The 22,580-nt window shown below is 44.7% G+C and overlaps 1 protein-coding gene across 1 annotated transcript; it reads right to left on the bottom strand.

Annotated features, from left to right (window-relative positions):
• Positions 1-1,894: 1,894 nt before the first annotated feature.
• LOC132377458 (NACHT, LRR and PYD domains-containing protein 3-like) lies at positions 1,895-21,559 on the bottom strand. The gene is made up of 7 exons (XM_059943739.1): positions 21,421-21,559; positions 17,201-17,367; positions 16,349-16,520; positions 5,128-6,895; positions 4,658-4,744; positions 4,358-4,525; positions 1,895-2,006 (listed from the first exon to the last, which is right to left on the bottom strand). Exons 1-7 carry the CDS (start codon positions 21,557-21,559, stop codon positions 1,895-1,897), a joined length of 2,613 nt encoding a protein of 870 aa, XP_059799722.1.
• Between the last annotated feature and the right edge of the window lie 1,021 nt (positions 21,560-22,580).

Raw genomic sequence — 22,580 nt, forward strand, 5'->3', positions numbered from 1 at the left:
ACAGTTTGTTGTTTTCTATGCTCTACTTGATCTTTTATTAATCTCATTACAGATAAAATTCCATTAATTCTTGAATATGCACGCAGGGAAAATAACTTCAAGGTTGTATGCTGATACATTTGCGTACACCGATAATAAAGTTTACTTTGAACTGTGAGAACAGACTGTGCCAGCATAGTGATAATGAAGGTTTTATCTCTCTGACGATAGCATTCTGCGATTGATAGTGGAGGTTCTATTGTTACTTTTTACGTGGTCACTGCAGACAGGCATGTCCAACCCCCTCCAGCAGCACTGAATGTACTCATATTAAACGGTTGTAATCAGCTTTGCAGGAAAGACAGTACGGTGGACTCCGTTTAATTGGGCATCGGCTCATTTGGCATTTCCCTCTTAGGTTGAAATCTAAAAGAACAAGGAATAAACCAGGAACATAGACGAAATTTCCTTCGTTCATTTGAGGTACTATACCATTTAATTGGAGGCAGGGGATTGGGGCCAAACACTTCTAACTAGCAATAGTCGTAGGCACATGTGCGGCCGTTAGACACTACACTGGGTCTGGAGACAACGGTTTATACGCAGAGTCAGTTACGAGAGTTTTAATTCAATAGCAAGATTTTTGTAACTGATAGCTGGCAAGATATAAGCAGATTGATAATTTGAAACAGTTTTGATCACCGCAGTTTCAAGCATTTAGACATTATGATACCAGACGCAGCTGGGGGCGAAAATATAACAATTTCATAAGCTCAACAATTAAGAACCAAGAGAATCGACTAATAACTTAAATGTGAAAATGCAAATGAATAATTGGAGAATGCAATCGTCTAAAGAATTGCCCAAAGGCAGTCAATGATCTGCACCGGATTTCTGCACAGATTTTGTCCTTTTTAAAGGTCAATCGGAAAAAAAAAACAAGGTAGGTGATTTCTATACTCCATAAGTATTAAGAACTCATACACATTTTCAAGGAACTGTAGAGATATTGGTAAATTCTAATCTGTTCTGTATTTCATTTAAATACATATATTTTTACTCAGCTAATCGAAGGATTATCCTTTTCATATCTGAGGATAATTCTATGAATCTTCCCCACCCACCCCTCATCACTCACTGGCAATTTCTCCTCCAATAGGAAGCGGGGCAACATTTGTCACTACAGGCGCTCTTGTCAGCAGATGGAGACATAAATTAACCTACCAGATGAGGGTCAGATTCAGGACTAGCTCCTCGAATCTCTCCGACAGCATACATTCTCTCAATGTGCCACCCCTACATCATACGTACGCCTGATTGACAGCCGTCATCATCAGCTTCCAATAATGGCATTTCAATTTCGCTAATCATTCCTAAACCTAACTACTATGGGAAGCCTTATCACCTTATTGAAATCCATATACACTACAACCTCTGGTTTACTTTCATAAATGTGGGTCCTCGCAGCAGCAATGAATTCAATTAGGCTAGTGAGGCATGACTTACCACTCCCCTACCCCCACATATTGACAAGCTATACTGACTATCCCTAATCAGGCTATGCTTCTCCAAGTACATGTAAATCCTGTATTGACGAATCCTGTACCAATGTTTTTCCACAACTAAATTAAGATTCACAGGTTTGTAATTCCCAGGCAATTCCGAATGAAGTTATTGACGACGTTATATGCACGTCAGCTCTGGCAAACACGGCAGGACATTATTTCTTACAAGATGGATCACACCATCATGAATGGCTATGATGATTCACTCTCAGAGAATATCAACTCCTTTAAGGCATGTTTAAGGGAGGAAAGGATTAAGCCTGTTGGAGTCGCTGGAAAATCTCTTGACCCTGTGATCTTTGTCTCGGAGGCCTAAGCTGGAACATCGTTTCAGAGGGTCAAATCTGGCTTCAGGTCCTGATGATGATGTGAAAATCTTCGCCGAACAGCTGGCTGGAGTTTTCAGAGTCATCTTCAATTATTTTCCACAGGAGGTGCAAGTTCCCATCTGCTTCTAATGAGCTGCAATCATACCAGTGCGCAAGAAGCCTCAACGGCTGTCACCCAGTAACATTTACATCTAGTGTGATGGAGTACTTAGAGTGATTGATTATAACTAAACAGGGACCTGGACCTACTGTAAATTGCGGGATGTCATAAGAAGTCTAAGGCCGTTGCAATCTCATTGGCTCTTCTCTCGGCTTTGGATGACATGGACAATATTAATAATCACGTCAGGCTGCAAGTTGTTGATGCAACCCATCATAAGCTCATTACGAATGAACAAACTGCAAAACCTCGGTCTCCGTCGTTCTCGCTGCAACTAGCCGGGATGCCGAAAACTTCTGCATTGTACTGGATTTGTCACCGCTGAGTGGAGACCGAGTTTGTAAATCTATCGGGAACAAAACATGTTTGGAAAGGCTCGTGGGGAGCGCCGTAGAAAGATTATGGGACATGTGGCCGTGTAGTAGAGCCAAGGTCAGGGGTGGGGTTCGGTAGTGTAGGTGTAGACACATTCAGCCCTGAAAATAGACGATGCTTTTTGATTCCAAATAATTGGTTTATTGATTATTACAGAATACCTCTATGGTGATTCCCACTTCTTCTCCATTTTTCCATCCATGATTCCCCTCTCCCTCTTCCCTTTCCGCAATCAGACTTACATATTCCCTTATTCCCTTCAGATTCCATTATTAGAATCAAGTTTAACATCACTCATGAAATGGTGTCATGAAATTAGTTTGTTTTTTAAAAAAATATTATTGTGGTAGCAGTACAGTGCATGAATAACACTACCACAGTACTATGCCGTTATCAGAGTGCTGTAGTTACTTCATACGCTAAGTACTATAGTATAGCTATATATGCGCGCGTAAGACTTTTGTACAAACCTCTATAAATTTGTTAATTATACAAATACTGTTGGTAGAATTTCAGAAGGTGAAGAGGAGGAATACGGGGGCAAGGTAGATCTGCTTGTTGAGTGGTGTCGCAATAAAAACCTTATACCCAGCGTCCATAAGACCAGTAAATTCATTGTGGATTTCAGAAGGTGTTGTCAATTGAACACATACCAGTTCTTATCGATGGATCAGCAGGAGAGAGCGCAAAGAGTTTCAATTTCTTTGCTATCAACATCTCAGAAGAGCTGTCCTGGCCCCAATATGTAAATGAAATTACAAAGAAGGCACAAGAGGGGCTCTGTTTGATTCGGAGTTTGTGGACACGGTGTGAAATTGAAGACTCTCACGAATGTCTGAAGATGTGCGTTGGATAGCATCCTAACTTGTTAAATCTCCGTCTGCCACAGGAGGACCACTGCTCATTATTCAATAAAGCTGCGGGACGTTGAGGACTAAGCTTCTATCATGGACAATAAACGCCCCAGCATCGAAGATATCTTCAAAAAGCGATGTTTCAAAAACACGGCATCGATCATAAAGGACTCTCATCAGGACATGCCTTCTTCTCATTTCTGATATCAAGAAGAAGGGAGAGGAGCCCGAAAATACATATTCCACTTCTTGGGATCAGCGACTTCTCCTATAGCTTGAGATTTAATAATCGATAGTGAACGAGGGAAAACGATACATGAGAAGCTGAACAATCAGTCGTGCTTTTGACCGGTTCGTTGCATGGGGAACGGCTGATAATGAAATCACAATTCGGGATAGCATTCATTATCGTGACAGATCTGGTGACAAGAGCGGACTTAACTGACAGTTTTACATTATTATGTCGTCAGACTACTTTGTGAATTACAGTAAAATTTCCCGCTGCACCATCTGTAGAAAAGCGACGAGTGATTTTCTTCCCCGATCATCTAACCGTGGGCAGCGAATGTGTTCCCAGGCTGGGACACACCCATGATTTCTCTAATCCAAATGCACATGTCCCCACTATGGGGCCAGTACCTTGTCCCTTGGAAAATCAGCGTCGGATGAACAGCCAGCTGTGCCACCTGGTAGCAGGATCACGTATCCAGCCGCCATATGCTCAGCTCGAACCGGGATCGACTGGAAACTTTGATAGAAATCTCAAACTTGCCCGTTAAAGGGAAGGGCGGATAATCAGCCCAAAGTGTTTCTATTCCGTTGGTCATGCTGTTCACATAGAGAGCCGATCACAGGATTACTGCCAGTCCTGGTCTGGGTTCCTGCAAAGATCTCAATTCCTTCTCGCCGGTCCGACTGAATGCATTGTCCCTCAGCCTGAAGAAGATGGAATAATAAGGAAGAAATGAACGGATTACACTGTGTGAACAACAGCGATCTGCGCCAATATTTCAACACAATGTTATCGAAAAATATTATTAGAGGAAACAGTAACACCACTGATTTTATCTACTGAAAAGAAGCACAAAGACTCACTCAATCAACTGCAGACTTGCGGCGGTCAGTATGAAGCGGCGGAGAGCGGGGACAGATCGATCTGTGAATGAGTTCGATCCCAGATCCAATACATTCAGAGAAGTGTTTTTACAGAGAGCGGAGGCGAGATCCTTGGTGCAAGAATCAGTGAGACCTGTCTTGTACAGACTGAAGATGAGAGAGTTAAAGACACGTTGAGAAACGTGACAGGGTGAAAATCCCCAATGTTTATCAGCAACACAATTATTGGTCATACCAATGTTTAACCTGAAACAAATTCTCCAGTATTTTGGTACTTACCCCAGATTCTGTATTTTACATTCCGGGTTTCTCAGAGCCAGAGACACCAGTTTCGCTCCCGAATCTCCCAGGTCATTACTGCCTAGTCTAAACACAACAGGACAGAAAGGAAAACGATAAGATTGAAACTCCATGTCCGGTATTACAGGATATAATTTTAATGTTGCAGGAAACACTTCAGGAGATTAATAACTAAACTTAATTATTTCCCGCACTGCCCGCCGCTCAGTCATTTACGGAAAGTCAGTAATTTATTTAATACAATTCTCTCAGATTTTCGCCTAATTTAGCCTCATTCCGTCGATTGCGAACGGTAGGGGGCGAAACAGATAACGTTGTCAGAGTTGGTGAACTTATCATTCATTCATTGTTGGAACACGGAGACATCCTTCAAACACAGGGCAGGAGGCACAGGCACAGAAACAAAAGAAAGCGCAAATTATTTACAGTTTAGAGATAAATATATTTACCCTAATTGCTGGCATTTGTGCAGCACGAGAACCAGACGGTGGAGGCCTTCACTCTCGATGCGGCACCCCCATAGATCGAGATGTTTGACTGAATCGCAGAACTCAATGGAGTAAGACAGGACGGTGCAGTCAATCGGAGTGAATCGCAGTCCACTGAATGAGAGTGTTTCCATCGATCCCAGTATGGCCTGAGCCAGTCCACTATTCTGAGACTCAAACAGGTAGTGCAACGTATTAATGAGATTCCGTTTACCGGCTTCACTCCATGTGTTTCTAGCTTGACGTGCAACTTCCTCCTTCACCCAATCAATCACCCGGCAGATTGTTTGATGTGGAAATGGGCCAAGAAACTCTTCCAAGCGCCATGCTGACCCTGGGGAAGAAAGGCCCGCAACAAAACGGAGAAATACCTCAAATCGCCCATCCGTTGTACTTTGGACTTCAGTCAGGAGCCTCATAATGTCTCTACGTTCTGGAGTCAGGAATTGTGCAAGGGCGGCTACAAACTCTTGGATGGTCAGGTGTGGGAATGTGTACACCACGCTCCGGACAGAATCCTCTCTCTCCAAAAGCTCCATCAGGAACCCGGACAGGAACTGGGAAGACTGTAGATTGTACTTGATCAAATCTCCATCTGTAAACACAATCTTCTTCTCAGACAATCCTCTGAAGGCCATCTGACCAACCCTGAGTAACATATCACGGGGGTTGTCAATCTCACGGCCGTGGTTTTTCAGAATGTTGTATATATAGTAGGAATACAGTTGGGTAATGGTCTTGGGAACACGCTGGAGGTCCCTGTCTCTTTTTGTGAAGAACGGGCCCAGGGCCAGGGCGAGGATCCAGCAGTAAGAGGGGTTGTAGCTCATGGTGTACAGAATCCCGTTCTCCTCAACGTATTTAAAGACATCTGCTGCCACTGCCTGGTCTTTGAAAAATTTGTTGAAATATTCCTTCCTTTGCTCACCAACAAATCCTAGGATTTCCGACCAGACACTGATATCTGCCTTTTCCAATAAATGCAACGCTGTGGGGCGGGTGGTCACCAGCACTGAACACCCGGGGAGCAGCTTGTTCTGGATTAAACTGTACACGATGTCAGATACTTCACACACACGTTCTGGATCTGTGCACATGTACAAAGGTTCCGTGTCTCCTGAATTGATGCCAAAGTCGATTCTGTACTTGAATTCATCCAAACCATCGAAAATAAAAAGTAGTCCCTCTGGGTTCTTCCAGAGCTCTGTCACGATATTCCCTAAGTAAGGATACTGATCCAGAATCAAGTCTCTCATGTTTATTCTACAGTTAATTGAGTTTAAATCCCGGAAGTTGAAACTGAATACAAACTGGAATTCTTGGTATATTTGCCCTGTCGACCAATCATAAACAATCTTTTGTATCATTGTTGTTTTTCCGATTCCAGGGACGCCGGCGACAACAGCAGAACTCCCAGTAGAACTTTTCTTGAAGTATTTCTTTATATCACGTAGAAATCGACGTGAGTAACTTTTATGGAACAAGTGTTCTGTCGGGATTTTATCCAGCTCCCTCCGGAGATGTTTCTCTCTCCACTCTTCATGGTCTCTGCCTCTTGCCAGCAGCTCATGTTCCACCAGCCTGCGATCTCGAACAGTAGAAATGACCGTGAGCTCAGCGTATCGATCAACCAGCTGGAAAACCTTCACCTTCTCCTTCATCAATATGGTGCTCACTCTCAGAGTTTCAGTTTGCACCCGCAAAGTCTCCTTGTGTTTATCTTGAGCCACTTCAAATATAAGAAATTAAGGCGTTTATTCAAATATGTTCTTTTATGTAAGAATAATCAGAATCAGAATCAGAACCACGTTTGCTCTCACTGTCACATGCGAAAAGTTATTTTGCGACAGCAGTGGTGTTTAATGCATAAGGATACTGTAAGATATAATAAGAATGTATAATAAATTGTCAGTACAAAATTTGATCAAAACTCATCAGCTGCTGTTCATGTGTGCATGGACCTTTCGGTAATGTTCTATCAAAAGAGAAGAAAATATTGTGTATGTCTTCATTCTCCTGCACATTTCCGCCTAACAGCAGTAGCGAGAAAGAGGACATGTTCTGGATGGTAAGAACATAGAAAGATAGAAAACCTACAGCACAATACAAGCCCTTCGGCCCACAATGCCGTGCCGAATATGTACTTATTTTAGAAATTACCTCGGGTTACCTCTAGCTCCCTACTTTTCTAAGCTCCATGTGGCTATCCAAGAGTCTCTTATTGTACAAGGACCATATTGTATCCGCCCCACCACACTCGCCGGCAGCGCATTCCTCGCACTCACGACTCTCTGCGTAAAAAAAATACCTACCGTTGACGTCCACTGTACCTACTTCCAAGCACCTTAACACAGTGCCCTCTCATGTTAACCGTTTCAGCCCTGGGGAAAAAGCCTCTGACCGTTGCCTCACATCATCTTATACACCTGATTGCTGGATGACGCCTATCTGGGAGATCACTTGTTTACAATAACCTCGATGCGTGGAAGGCCCATAATGAAGCTCTCCGCATGTTTATTTCCTTTTAATCTTTTGCATTAACCACTGCACACCAGAATCAGAATGCAATCATTTAGAACGCCATCGATAGTACATCTGCTGAAATTTGCTGGAGGATTTGGTGACATACCAGACTATCTCAAATTCCGACTGAAATGCAGCCGCTGGCTTCCTTCGTCGGAACTACATCAGTATGCTGGGCCGACGGCAGAGCTTCAGAGTTATTGACGCCCAGGAACTGAAACTGCTCACCCTGTCCACTGTTGCCTCTCATTCCGACCTAGTCTGTGTTCCCTTGACATTACTTCCTGGCCACAATGAATTCCTTAGAACTGGTGTGCAAGGCTGCTTCAAAGATACCATTGATCTTAGTGATCTATGCAGCTCCTCGTCACTATCTGAGATTGTGCAGACAGCATTTCCAGCGAATTTAGATGTCGTGTTTGCGCTACGCCTAGTCACAACGTCATTAGTTAGAAAACGTAGACGATGTCTTTGATGATTGTTAACGAGAAGGAGCTGTTTTGTACAGATTCCCTTCTACCTGTGAGAGCTCAGAGATACAGTTGGAAAGTGAACTACGAAGGTCGAGGTTTCGAAGTTTATTGATTCATTCTGAGGATCTGTCTGTAGCTCGTGAATTGTGGCAAGTTTTCAGATATTCTGAATGTGAGCAGTTAGACTTGTCGCCAGACATTAAATCAGAACTTCCCCATTCCAGTATTGCTTAAACAATTATTGCCTATTATTTGCCTGGTGACAATGCTCGTCTCTACCTGTGCAGAATAAGTAGAGGCGGATTCTATAGGCTCTTTTAAGTGACTTTTGGATAGGTACATGGAGATTAGAAAAATAGAGGCTATAGGTAAGCCTAGCAATTTCTAAGGTACGGAGATGTTCGGCACAACTTTGTGGGCCGAAGAGCCTGCATTGTACTGTATTTTTTAATATTTTTATCTTTCTAGAATAAGTGTGATTTCTTGGAAAAGAAACGTGACGACGGTCACTGTTCTGCTCCATCTGGTATCACAGTCGTGCCCAGTAACTATTTATCATCACACTCAACGGCCCAATAATCGCTTCCCCTTACCACAGTAGTCGTTTTAGGTATATATGGGTTTCGAAATGAGTGAGAATTGCTTGGATTTTTTTACTGATGGTCTACCAGGACCCATTCAGTTACAGAGTTCATGTTCTTTCTGTTTATAGCAACATCCTTATAGGTTTTCATTTGCTCTGCAAGGAATTAAAGGAATTTGAGCCGAATCGTAAACAAGTAGTGAACAAATTTTCAAATTGAAAGGAAGTCCCCAGTCAGCGACAACGTCTCAAGAATTGTAAGCATAATTATGAGATTTTATTGTATTTGTCATGTTTTACGACATAGAGAGGAGTGTATGGAGTTTCAATATTCATCAGTCAACGGTTTAAAGGATCTCTACTTTTCCCGGATCATTTCAATTTGCAGTTCGTATCATAATGCTTTGGGATACTTTGAATTCTGACCTGAGATTAAACACAAACATAGAAAACACGATAATGCCCTTCGGCCCAGAAAGCTGTGCCGATGATGTACCTGCCTTAGAACTTAGTAAGCTTACACATAGCCTTCCATCTTTCTAAGCTCCATGTACCCATCAAAAAGTCTCTTAAAGGACCCTATTGTATCCGCCTCCACCACCGTTGCCGGCAGCCCATTCCACGCACTCACCACTCTCTCAGTTAAAAAAAAAATACCCCGACATCTCCTCTGTACCTACATCCCAGCACCTTAAACCTATGGCAACCATTTCAGCCCTGGGAAAAGCCTCTGGCTATCCACACGATCAAAGCCTCTCATCATCTCATAAACCTCTATCAGATCACTTGTCATCCTCCGTCGCTCCCAGGAGTAAGGGCCGAGTTCACTCAAACTATTCTCATAAGGCATGCTCCCCAATCCAGGCAACGTCTTTTTAAATCTCCTCTGCACCCTTTCTATGGCTTCCACATTCTTCCTGTAGTGAAGAGACCAGAACTAAGTACAGTACTCTAAGTGGGGTCTGACCGGGTCTTATATAGCTGCAACATTACCTCTCGACTTCTAAATTAAATTCCACGATTGATGAACGCCAATACACCATACGCCTTCATAACCACAGTCAACCTGCGCAGCTGCTTTGAGCGTCCTATGGACTCAGACCCCAAGATCCCTCTGATCCGGCACACTGCAAAGATTCTTACCATTAACACTCTATTCTGCCATCATATTTGATCTACTAAATGAACCACTTCACAGTTATCTGGCTCGAACTCCAACTTCCACTTCTCAGCCCAGTTTTGCATCCTATTAATGTCCCGCTGTAACCTCACACAGTCGTCCACACTATCCACAACACCTCCAAACGTTGTGTCATCAGCATACTTACTATCTCATCCCTCCACTTCCTCATCCAAATCATTTATGAAAATCACGAAGAGAAGGGGTTCCCAGAACGGATCCCTGAGGCATACAACTGGTAACCGACCCCTACAGATTATGACCCGTCTACTACCACTTGCCCTTCTGTGGCATCCAATTCTGGATGTACTAAGCAATGCCTCCTTGGATCCTAGGCCTCCTTACTTTCTCAATAAGCATGGCATGGGGTACCTTATCAAATGCTTCGCTGAAATCCATATACATGACATCTACTACTCTACCTTCATCAATGTGCTTAGTCACATCCTCAAGAAATGCAATCAGGCTCGTAAGGCAGAACTTGGCCTTGGCAAAGCCTTGCTGACTACTCCTAATCATATAATGCTGCTCTAAATGTTAATAAATCCCGCCTCTCAGGATCTTCTCCATCAACTTACCAATCACTGGTCTGCAGTTTCCTAGGCTATCTCTTCTTCCTTTCTTGAATAAAGGAACAACATCCGCAACCCTCGAATCCTCCAGAACCTCTCCCGTCCCCATTAATGATCATCGCCAGAAGCTGAGCAACCTCCTCCGTCGACTTCCACAGTAGCCTGGGGTAAATTACATCCGATCCCGGCGACTTATCTGTCTTAATGCTTTCTAAAAGATCCAGGACATCCTCTTTCTTATTATCTACATGTTTAAAATTTTCAGTCTGCTGCAGGTCATCACGACAATCACTGAGATCCTTTTTTCATCGTGAATACTGAAGTAAAGTATGCATAAAGTACCTCTGCTATTTCCTCCGGTTCCATGTACACTTCCCCACTGTCACAATTGATAGGTCCTATTCTCTCACGTCTCTTCCTCCTGCTCTTCTCATACCTGTGGAATGCTTTCGGGTTTTCCTATGTCTATCACGATATTCCTCAGGAGCTTACAAAAGCTACCTGAAGAATAAGAGATTGCTCAGCATCGAGACCTCACAAAGGATTTCAAATTTAATCAACTAAAATTCAAGTTTCATTATCATTCAACCATACATGAATACACCCGAACGAAGCAACGACCACACACACACAAACACACACACACACACACACACACACACACACACACACACACACACACACACACGCACGCCCGCACACACACACACACACACACACACACACACACACACACACACACACACACGCACACACACAAACACACACACACACACACACACACACACACACACACACACACACACACACACACACACATCTTATTGTGCAAAACCCTGAGATACATGTCCCGCAAACTTATCGTAGATTCCTGGCAGAGCACAGCACTGCGAACACGTCTTACATTGCACCAACGATCGAACACTGAAGAGCAGCACCGACAGGAACGGCCACCGCAACCCACACCCACCCTCAGAAGGTTATGGACGCCACGCTGCAGATCTTCTAGCTACTTTCTCCTGGAGAGCCGCAAAAGGCAAGACGACGGCTTGAGGTTTTACCGTCGCAAGTACGAAGGCAACGCACCTCCCACACCGCTTGTCTAACCACCAAACTGATATTATCAGTTTCCAATACGGTCAATGAATGCAAGCTCAATGTACAAGACTGTTACCCACGGTTACATTGCATGTCACCTTCATGCACCAGCTCCGATACCTTCGAGTAGAAGGCAGCAACACAATCTGCAACCTGACCCGCACCTACGATCCCTTTGACTCACCGCCCAAGTCCTCCGACAAGCCGGACAGCCTTTCCAACAAGCATCCAGCTTCACAGTACTCCGGCCGGAATTTTTCAGCAACTTGTTGTATCGACGTGGTTAAGGACCTTGTAGGAATTGTCGCAAGGTATTGAAGTATTATTTGTAGTCTATGACGTGTGCAGTGTGCCATTATCCCAGAAAGAATGAATGGTGAGTCTATGGTAGCAGGAGTTCTAACGAGAGGGAATAGAATTTGCGATATATTAGGGCCTAGACTGCACAGCATCATTCGTGTTTAGGATTACAAGTGGGTCAGCTCCCTGCCGAAACTGTTAATGAGTTATCAAAGAGCGTTAGGACTCTGCGAGGTGTTTTTTTTTAGGATTCCGCAATGAATTTCTACTGTATCAGTGGGTCATGATTCAAATTGTGCCAGGAACCTGCTGCGAAGTTTTTCCCTGTCACAGTGTGACTGGACCCTGGTGGTGGTCCCAGCATTTCCACTGTTTGTTTCACTTCTCCAGAGTTCTCTTCTCCGAAGTTGGATATTCCATCCGTTGCTTGATAATCAACGAACCTTTGAATCTTTGGTGCAGTTCAAAAGTGATTGCAGGAAGGTATGGGAGGCGTCCAAGGTTTTGGTTTGAACTGAGAGCAATAGGGGCAATAACACAGTACCGAGAGAAGTAGGAGAGTTAGATATATTCAGGACATTCCGAGGACTCTCAGAGAGGTACATGGAGTAAAGGAAAATGCAGGCCTATATGGGACAGCAGGGTTAGATTGATGTTTGAGTAAGTTAAAAGATCGTATCTGCTCGTATTTGATTTGATATTGCTACCTGTGTAAACCCGTTGTCTGTGCATGATTATATTAAACACACCTTAAGTGATATCATTGTTTTTGTTTCTATCATTTCTACTGGGACTGCTCGGGTACCGAGCACCCTGTGTGCTAAAACCCGTTTAGCAAAGTTCATTAAAACCCCCCTCCCGCTATGGTCACCTGTATACCGTTCCACTACCATTAGTCTTTTCCACCCTCGAAGAATATTCTTTCATTGTCTGTCCTTTCTGTTCCTCTCTCAATCGGGTGGTTTCTCATCCTCAAATCTCCAAATAAACAATCCAGGTATGTCCTTTCTCTACTAAGATCTAATACTCTCTAAAGTGACGACATCCTAACGAGCCTTTTCTGCACATGCTCCAAAACTGCCAGCCTTTCTGTAATGCGATCACCAGAATACGCGAAATATAATTTCACCACAGTACTGAGGAGTTGCAGAATAACCTCCCGACTTTTATACTTAACATCCAGGCCCACAAGATCAAACCTTATTTAAGGCCATATCTGTTGTGCTGCCACTCCAGGGATGCAGGGACCTTGCCATTACCTGTGCAGCCGGCTCTTCAATTGGATCTCACAAAATTAGTTCGGCTGCGACGAATCGCCAGAGGGAGTTGCGTAAATGGAGTTAATGTTTAACCAGTTCGCAGTTAAGATTCGAAAGCCAGAGCGTCAGGGCAGTTTCTCTGAATCGGCCCGCGACTACTCATCGAGTGGGATGCATTTGAAAGGGCGAATGATAATAATGCAAGTGTAAACGGAACGGCCGCTCTGTTAAGTGCGCCGGTGTTGGGTTGCCTTGTTTAGCTGAGATCGGACTTGGGGCAGGTAAAGTATTGTCAAGTTTCTCTCCTTTTTGTACGAAGGTGCTAAATCACTGTTGCAGAGCTAAAAACGATAAAAAGGCCCTGGTGGGAGTTATATCCAGACACCCAAACAGTAGTGAGGATGTGATGCATGCAGAAAATGCATGCCGAACTGACAATGTACAATAGATATGCGGGATTTAAATATACAGTTGGATTTGGAAAATCAGGTTGGTGCTGGATCCCAGGAGGCGAAATTTCCAGATTATCTCCGAGAGGGCTTTTCAGAACAGTTCCTGGTTGTGCCCTGGCTTGTTTGTTGTGTAATGAACCAGAATTTATTAGAGAGCATGAGTTATCAGAACCCTTAGTGCAAGTGATCATAATATGATGGATTTTACAATAACATTTGTCAAGGAGAAGCTAACGGCGGATTGTTCAATATTACGGGATAGTAAAGTGATTTTCAGGGACATGAGAAGAGAATTGGCCGATATTGATTGGTAAAGTACACTGGCAGGGATGACGGCATAGTAGCAGTAGCTTGAGTTTATGGAAGCTATTTGGAAGGCCCACGACATGGAGATCCGAAAGAGAAATACGCTTTCCAAGGGAAGATGACACAACTGTGTCTTACAAGAGAAGTCAGAGCCAATATAAAAGACAAAGATATGGCATATGATAGAGAAATGTTTTGGGAAGTTAGAGAATTCTAAAGCCTTTAAAATCCAACAGAAGGCAATGGAATGGTCATTTAGACGGAAATGGTGGAAAAAGAGAGTAGGAGAGCAAATAACATTAAACAGGATGACAAAAGTTTTTTTTCGGATACGTAAGGTGTCAAATAGAAGCAAGAATAGATGTCTAGCCGCATAAAGCTGCAGAGGTAGTACTGGGGGCAAGAAATTGGCGGACGAGCATTTTATCAGTCGTCGCTGCAGAACACACTGGGAGTACGGTGAGAAATTTGCGAAGTTGCCATTGTTAGGTAGAATGTCCTTGGGGAGTTGAATGATCACACCGTATGTAAATCGGATGGATCAAATGGTTCTAAAAGAGGTGGCCGAAGAGATTGTGGAGGCATTAGTAATGATCTTTCAAGATTCTGTGCAGTCTGGATTGTTTCCGGAAGACAGGATATTTCCAAATGTCTCTCCAATCTTAGAGAATGGAGAGAGGCAAATGAAAGAAAATTATAGGACAGTTAGCCCGACCTCAGTAGTTGGGAAGATGTTGGAATCGATCGATAAGGATGTGGTCCCGCGGTACTTGGAAACACATGATAAAGTAGGTTGCAGTCAGCATGGGGTTTACATGGCAAAATATTGCCAGACAATTCTGTTAGAATTCTTTGAAGACATAACAATCAGGATAGACAAAGAAGAACCGCCTGAAGATTTGCACTTGGATTACCAGAAGAACTTTGTCAAGGTGCTGCACATGAGGCTTCTGAACAAGTTCTGAATCCATGGTAATGCAGGAACGATTTTATCATCGATAAAACTATGGCTAATTGGCAGGAGCCAGAACCTTCGAAAAATCTTCCGTTGATCTGCGGCGACTAGTGGTGTTCCACAAGGGTCTATGTTTGGTCCGCTTCTTTTTAAGTGACATGCAAATGACTTGGAAGACAGAATTGATGGTTTTGTTCAGCATTTCCGGACTATACAAAGCTAGAAGTAAGGGTAGATAGTTTTGAGGAAATCGTGAGATGTCAGAAGGAATTAGACAGTTTAGGTGAATGAGAGAAGAAGTGGCAGATGGAACTCAGTGTCCCAAAATGTATAGGCACGCATTTTAGTAAAGAAATAGAATGGTGACTATTAAAAAGAAAAAGAAGCTTTTCTGTGGCCCTAACGGGGATCCCTTCAGAACTGAGATTACGAGCTTTTATATTCAGTGGTGTATCTGAGGAATTCGTTGCCTTGGGCAACTGCTGAAGCCAGGATTTATTCATATGTAAGGCAGAGGTTGTTTGATTCTTGATTGGTCACAACATGAAGGAATACAGGAAGAAGGCAGGAGTTTGTGGCTGAGAGGGATGATCAGTTTGCCATGACGAAATGGGGTAGGTGGGTTTAATGGCCTAATTCTGCTCCTATGTTGTATCGTCCAATGGTCTAAGTGCAGGGCATAACACATATCTGGATTCAGAGTAACGTGTTTCTTCTCCTGCCATAGTTCAAATGTTCTGTATCCTGCTGAGGAATCCATTGACAATATTGCTCCCTGGCCATAATTCCCCCACTTTATTGCGTCTTTCACAAACCTGCAGCTATTCCACGCACATTTTCGTGCACTAATCTTCACTGAACAAAGCTGGTGTCTGACTTCCAGTTAGGAGAAAATTTCCCAACACAGGCAGTGTCTTTCATTGCTAAGTCATTTTCAAATCCAAACCCCTAAATCATCATGAGTCTCAAGGGGATTTTTAAGCTTTCCACGAGAACCGATTTCACAAACTTTACTTAGATTGATGTATATCATATTTGAAGCCTTTTCTCCATCAGTCATCTTTACCATCTCCTCATAAAATCTCAGTCAGGTTTTTAAGACATTACACAATCCCGAAGAAATCTTAATCGTCTATCCTAAATAAGTTCGTGCTGCCGCAAATGTGAGTAAACCTGGTGCCAATAAATCTTTCGGCGTAAGTTTTGCCACTGATGTAAATTTCAGCGGACTATAATTCCTGATTTGCCGTGTGCTGATTCTAAAATCACAGTTGTTTGTAAACTATGAAATCTAGAGTAGTTCTTGTCCTACCTTGCATATGACAGAGCACTCTGGATAAACCCCGTTCTGTGTCCATATAGGCGAACAGACCTGAACCTAATGAAGGAAAGGCATTTTCCAGTAAACGAGCTTAAATAAATGTAGGAAAACATGTTGCGTTTAAATATGAACTTGACTACACTGTCTAAAGTTGCCGTACCGTGCTCCTCGATTTCTTGCACTATCTTCCTCAGCTTCGGTAAGGTCTGGCGAATTTCTACGAAAGACTCCCACATCACCCTCCGAGCCCGAGACCCTTTCTCCATTACTAGGTTCAGAAGTAGTTTGGAACCGTTCTTCCTGCTACCTTTTTCAGCGAGCTGAGTAACCTTCTGCAATGAATGATAAAAAATATATAAATATATATATAACAAAAGATCTTCCGTTCATGAGTGTGTCATCTTCTGATTGTTTTTCGAACAGAAAGCGAGCCTTGAACATGATGAAAGTACCTTGGTTAAACTTATTTCTCTCCTCCTAAATGACCTCCTTAACTATTAAAGCGGTGCAGAAGAATGTGTTCTAGAAGTTTTGACGCCTTTAGAATTGCAATTCACAGTATAGAGAAAATAGAATTGAAAAGAGTGCATGTTGGAAATACTTAGATCCTGACACTAGACTCACATTATCTCGCCAGATCTGTGAAATGTCTCTCAAGTGTGTAACCAAAATTACATTTTCAGGAATCTTGGGCAGCTTATGGATATTAACTGGTAAAATGTTACTAAATGTATGAGATTGGTTTTCATGCTCTTACGAAAGAGTGGGCTTTAGTTGCTTAAATACCCAGACGCAAAGTATCCACGTGGACAACCGTTATAATGAATTAAATGAAGACAAAGGTGGCGGGGACCTGCCATAAAGATTACCTTAGGAGTTACCATGAATGAATGGCTATAGTCTAGATGCAGTATGAAAATCTGTCATGAGCGCTGGTGCCGGAAAGGTAACTTCCTGTCTTTGAAATTCTGCCTCCATTGGCATAAACTCTGTCTACGTTTCTCCTACTTACGTGATACTCTTGGCCGGTGAATTGGTCTGCGCCTGTTAACAGGAGACCGATGCCCTCCACCCCCTCTTCAATCGCCTGCTCCAGTCGGTCTCGGTAGAATCTCGTCAACTGCAGCAACTGGTGATCGTCACAATTTGACAAGAAACACGTGATTTTGGAGTTCGGATCTGTAAACAAAGCGTCCAGAATCTGAAAACATTCCTCACCACTCTCCATATATTTCGAAGTGTCAACCCCAGATATAAAATATGCACTTATACACACAGATGCAAGAAAACTGTAGCTGCGGACTCATCTCGTGCACGTAGAACCAGACATGTGGCACTGACAAGTAAAATATAAATTACACACAACTGGACAACGCGTTGCTAAATTGTAAGAGATAAATGAGCGTTCTGGGGCAAGATTGCATACTACCTCAACGATAACTTCCACTCAACGTCAGTAGAACAAAACAGCTGATTTTTGACAGAGGAAAGGGAAAAATCGGCGAACATAACCAACCTACATTGCGCCGAAACCAAAATTATCTGAAATCCAAATGCTTCCCGTGTGCAGAGTGGGAATACTCTCTCTTCTGAACATATTGTTCCTGGCTGCATCAAGCGCAGTCACGTTCCTCTAAAAGTCGTCGTCCAATTCGATAGGAAAGGAATTGCAGCTCACACGTTGTTCTCACAAATCTAGCCCAGCTGATCTTGAGTATTATAGTTTTGTTCTTCAAATCAAACTACGGAAGTTAAATCTCGCCATTCTTTTATTCATGTAAATGCAAATATGCTATTGCTCATACATTAAAACACGTTCTTAAAGAATCCTACAGCATGCGCAGGCCATCTACCTAATTCTTCAGCGCTATCTGGACGTTATTGTTGAGGTAGTAAGCAATCATGCCCCAGAACGCTCATTTATCTCTCACAATTTAGCAACGCTTTGTCCAGTTGTGTGTACCTTTCCTTATAAACCCTGTCCCCATCACTTCGCCCACAGCGATGAATGCTTCAGAGATTCAGATTTCCATCGACATACGTCTCAAATACTCAAAAATACAACTGCAGATGTTGTGGATCAAAGAATATGTACACAACGCTGGAAGAACTCAGCAGGCCAAGCAGCATCCGTGAGAAAAGAGCAGCCAACGTTTCGGGCCGAGACTCTTCATCAGGAATGGTGGGGGGGGGGGGGGGGGGGTAGAGGTCCGAAGCCCAGAAATAAATATAGGGGAGGAGGTAGGGCTAGAGGCGCCAGGTGGAGAACCAATCAGAGGAAAGATAAAGGGGAGAGGGGAGAAGCATGAAAGAACTGTAGAGATAAAGGAGCAGAAAATTGAAAGGGGAGAGAGGAAGAGAGGGAACTGGGATAGGGGGAGGCAGAGGGAATTACCGGAAATTGGAGAATTAATTCTTCATGCCATCAGGCTGGAGGCTACCCGGACGGTAGTTGATGTGTTGCTCCTCCAACCTGAGTTTGGCCTCATCATGGCAGGAGACGAGGCCATGAATGGACATATCTAGATGGGAATGAGAGGCTGGGTTGAAGGGGGTGGCAACCTGGAGTACATTCCTATTGTGACTGATGAAGCGGTCCCTCAATCTGCGTCGGGCCTCGCCGATGTTGAGGAGGCCGCACCGGGAGCACCGGATGCAATAGACAACTCCAGCAGACTCGCAGGTGAAGTGTTGCATCACCTGGAAGGACTGTCTGGGGCCCGGAATGGCGGTAAGGGGGGGAGGTGTGGGGACAGATGTAGCATTTGAGCTTACAGGGATAAGTGCTGGGTGGGAGTTCTGTGGGGAGGGACGTGTAGAACAGGTAGTCGCGGAGGGAACGATCCCTGCGAAAAGCTAAGAGAGGTAGGGAGGGAAAGATGTGTTGGGTAGTGGGGTTCTGTTGAAAGTGATGGAAGTTGCGGAGGATAATGTGTTGGATCCGGAGGCTGGTGGGCTGGTAGGTGAGGACAAAGGGGACCTTGTCCCTGTTGTGGTGACGGAAGGATGGGCTGAGGGCTGAAGTGCGGGAAGTGGAGGAGATGCGGGTGAGGGCATCTTTGATGACGCCAGAAGGGAAACCGCGATCCTGAAAGAAAGAGGACATTTGAGAAGTCCTGGAACGGAAAGCTTCATCCTGGGAGCAGATGCGGCTGAGACCCAGGAACTGGGAAGAGGGAATGACATTTTTGCATTGGGCAGGGTGGGAAGAGGTATAGTCAAGATAGTTATGGGAGTCTGTGGGTTTTTAGAAGATGTCAGTGGATAGTCTGTCTCCGGAGATGGAGACCGAGAGATCAAGAAAGGGTAGAGAAGTGTCCGAGATGGACCAAGAGAATTTAAGGGCTGGCTGAAAGTTAGAAGCAAAGTTGATGAAATTGACGAGCTCAATATGGGTGCAGGAAGCAGCACCAATGTAGTATTCGATGTAGCGGAGGAAAAGTTGGGGAGTGTTGACAGTAGAAATTTGGAGCATAGACTGTTCCACATAACCCACAAAGAGGCAGGAATAGCTGGGGCCCATGCGAGTGCCCATGGTTACGCCCTTGATCTGGAGAAAGTGGGAAGAACCAAAGGAGAAGTTATTGAGAGTTAGAACAAGCTCCGCCAACCAGAGGAGTGTGGTGGTGTTGGGGAACTGGTAGGGTCTGTTATCCAAAATGTAGCGGAGGGCTTTGAGGCCTTCTTGATGTGGGATGGAGGTGTATAAGGGTTGAGCATCCATGGTAAAAATGAAGCGGTTGGGGCCGGGCAATTGGAAGTTATTGAAGAGGTGAAGGGCATGGGATGTATCCTGCATGTAGGTGGGGAGAGTCTGAACTATGGCGGATAAAATGGAGTCCAATTCGGCAGGCAGAAGTTCGGTGGGGCAGGAGCAGGCTGAAACTATGGGTCTTCTGGGACAGTCAGGCTTGTGGATCTTGGGGAGGAGGTAAAACCAAGCTGTGCGGGATGTGGGAATTATGAGTTTTTTGGCTGGGGGAGGAAGGTGTCCGGAGTTGATCAGGATGGAGATAACGCGGGAGACAGTAGCTTGATGTTTTTTGGTGTGGTCCTGTGACAGGGGTAAGTACGAGGAGGTGTCGGAGAGCTGCCGTTTGGCCTCAATGGGGTAGAGATCCGTCCGCCAGACTACTACAGCACCACCTTTGTCTGCAGGTTTGATGGTTAGTGCGGAGAGAGTGGAGGGCAGTGCGCTCAGAGGGAGTGAGGTTAGAATAGGAGAGAGCGGTGGTGAAGTTGAAACGGTTGATGTCTCGGCGACAGCTAGAGATGGAAAGGTCGAGAGCAGGTAGAAGGCCCGATGGGAGTGTCCAGGAGGAGGAAGAGCGTAGAAGCCTGGAGAATGGATAATCACTGAGGACGAATCCTTGTTGAAGTAATAGGCTCGGAGACGTAGGCGGCGGAAGAAGAGTTCAGCATCATGGCGTGCATGGAACTCACTGAGGTGGAGGCGGAGGGGGACAAAAGTGAGGCCTATACAGAGCGTTCTGCCTCACATAGGGGAAGGTCGGGGGGGGGGGTGGTGAAGACGCGGCATGGGTTGGGACTGGGGTTAATAGACAATAGACAATAGGTGCTGAAGTAGACCATTTGGCCCCTCGAGTCTGCACCGCCATTCTGAGACTATGGCTGATCATTCACTATCAATACCCAGTCCCTGCCTTGTCCCAATATCCCTTGATTCCCCTATCCATCTGATATCTATCTGGCTCCTTCTTGAAAGCATCCAGAGAATTGGCCTCCACCGTCTTCCGAGGCAGTGCATTCCACACCTCCACAACTCTCTGGGAGAAGAAGTTTGTTCTCAACTCTGTTTTAAATAACTGACCTCTAATTCTCAATCCATGCCCACTGGTACTGGACTCTCCCAACATCTGGAACATATTTCCTGCCTCAATCCTATCAAATCCTTTAATTACCTTAAACGTTTCAATCAGATCCTCTCTCAATCTCCTCAATTCCAGTGTGTACAAGCCCAATCTCTCCAATCTCTCTGCCTAAGACAGCCCTGCCATCCCAGGAATCAACCTAGTGAATCTGAAGGGAGGATAAGGAGTGGGAAGTCTCAGGGAGAGGAGGGGTGTTGGAATGTTCAGGGAGAGCGGGCAGAGGGAAGGATGAGGGATCGGAGGGATGGAGAGGGGATAAGGGATGAAGGAAAGGCTGGGAGTTACAACGAGAATAGGAGGTAGCAGGGGAATAGGACGGGCGTTAGGACCGCGGCAGCACCGACAGTCCCGGCCATAGGATCCCGGTCTGAGCCTGACTGGGAGTTGGGGCCTCCGGAGCTTATAGCCCGCAGGGCGTCAAATCCGTGGTCAGAGTCCGGAGAGAGAGAGTTTATGGCCCGCCGGGGGCTGGAGCCCATATCTGTGGTGCGAGTCCGGATCTGGGGAGTTCATTGTCCGCCGGGGGCTGGTGCCCATGTCCAGGGGGCCGTGGTGAACTAACCCTAACCCTAACTCTCTTCCAGCTTTGTTTAATATCATTCTTAAGTCACAGCACTCAGCACTTTCCAGCTTCCTATCGAAGCAACAACTTCACATTTCTGTTTTGTCTGAAAAACATTTGCTGGTTGATATAATAAATACAGGCATTTCCTCCTCCTCGTAATCCGTCTAGTGTCACAACCTCGTGCTCACCTCTTCTTTTCGTGCACTGCAGGCGTAAGGAGACCCTATGTCCTTCCTAAACCTGCGAATGAAGGCCAATCTGGAGTTGGCCCTGAAACCTCAATAAACCATCCTCCTCCAGAAGGGTAGATTTATGTAATTGGATAATATGATGATGATTTCCAAAACATTTTGTACCCAGAATCCCAACCAATTCCTAAGCTATGCTGCTCGCCTGGAACTTCAATTGGCTGTTTGAAGCACTGAGGTTGTGGCTGCAGAGGGGCCTGTCTAGTCCCTGACTGTGGAGATTGCAACTGATAGTTCCCTTCCCGTTTGTCGCCACCTTACCGTCACCGTTATCAAAACGCTCATCGTAGTTATTTTGTGCTCCAGCTTATCCCTGTTATAATTTATCGGTAATGGCTTACAACGCGTCACAGACACTTTGTTTAATTGTTACGCACCAGAACTCACTTCAATTAGAAGATATTCTGTCTCTTGTTCCTTTCACATCAGTGTGACATTCCAGCGAAACTGGAGGAGCTCTACGTCCTCTCCCATGTGTAACTGGGATTCCCCATCTTTCACTGACCTTCTCATCTGGTGGACATCTCGATTCTCCCCGGCAATGGTGAGCCACAATCTCTGTCTGCCTGTCTGCGTCTCCCTCTACCCCCCTTCTATCTCACTCCCTCACTGTCTCCCTCTGTTTTTCTCCTTCCCTCCCTTCCTCACGCCTCGCACACTTCCCTCCTTCCCTCTCCGTCGCAATCT

Source organism: Hypanus sabinus, chromosome 18, assembly GCF_030144855.1.
Source record: "Hypanus sabinus isolate sHypSab1 chromosome 18, sHypSab1.hap1, whole genome shotgun sequence".
NCBI classification, from domain to species: Eukaryota; Metazoa; Chordata; class Chondrichthyes; order Myliobatiformes; family Dasyatidae; genus Hypanus; species Hypanus sabinus.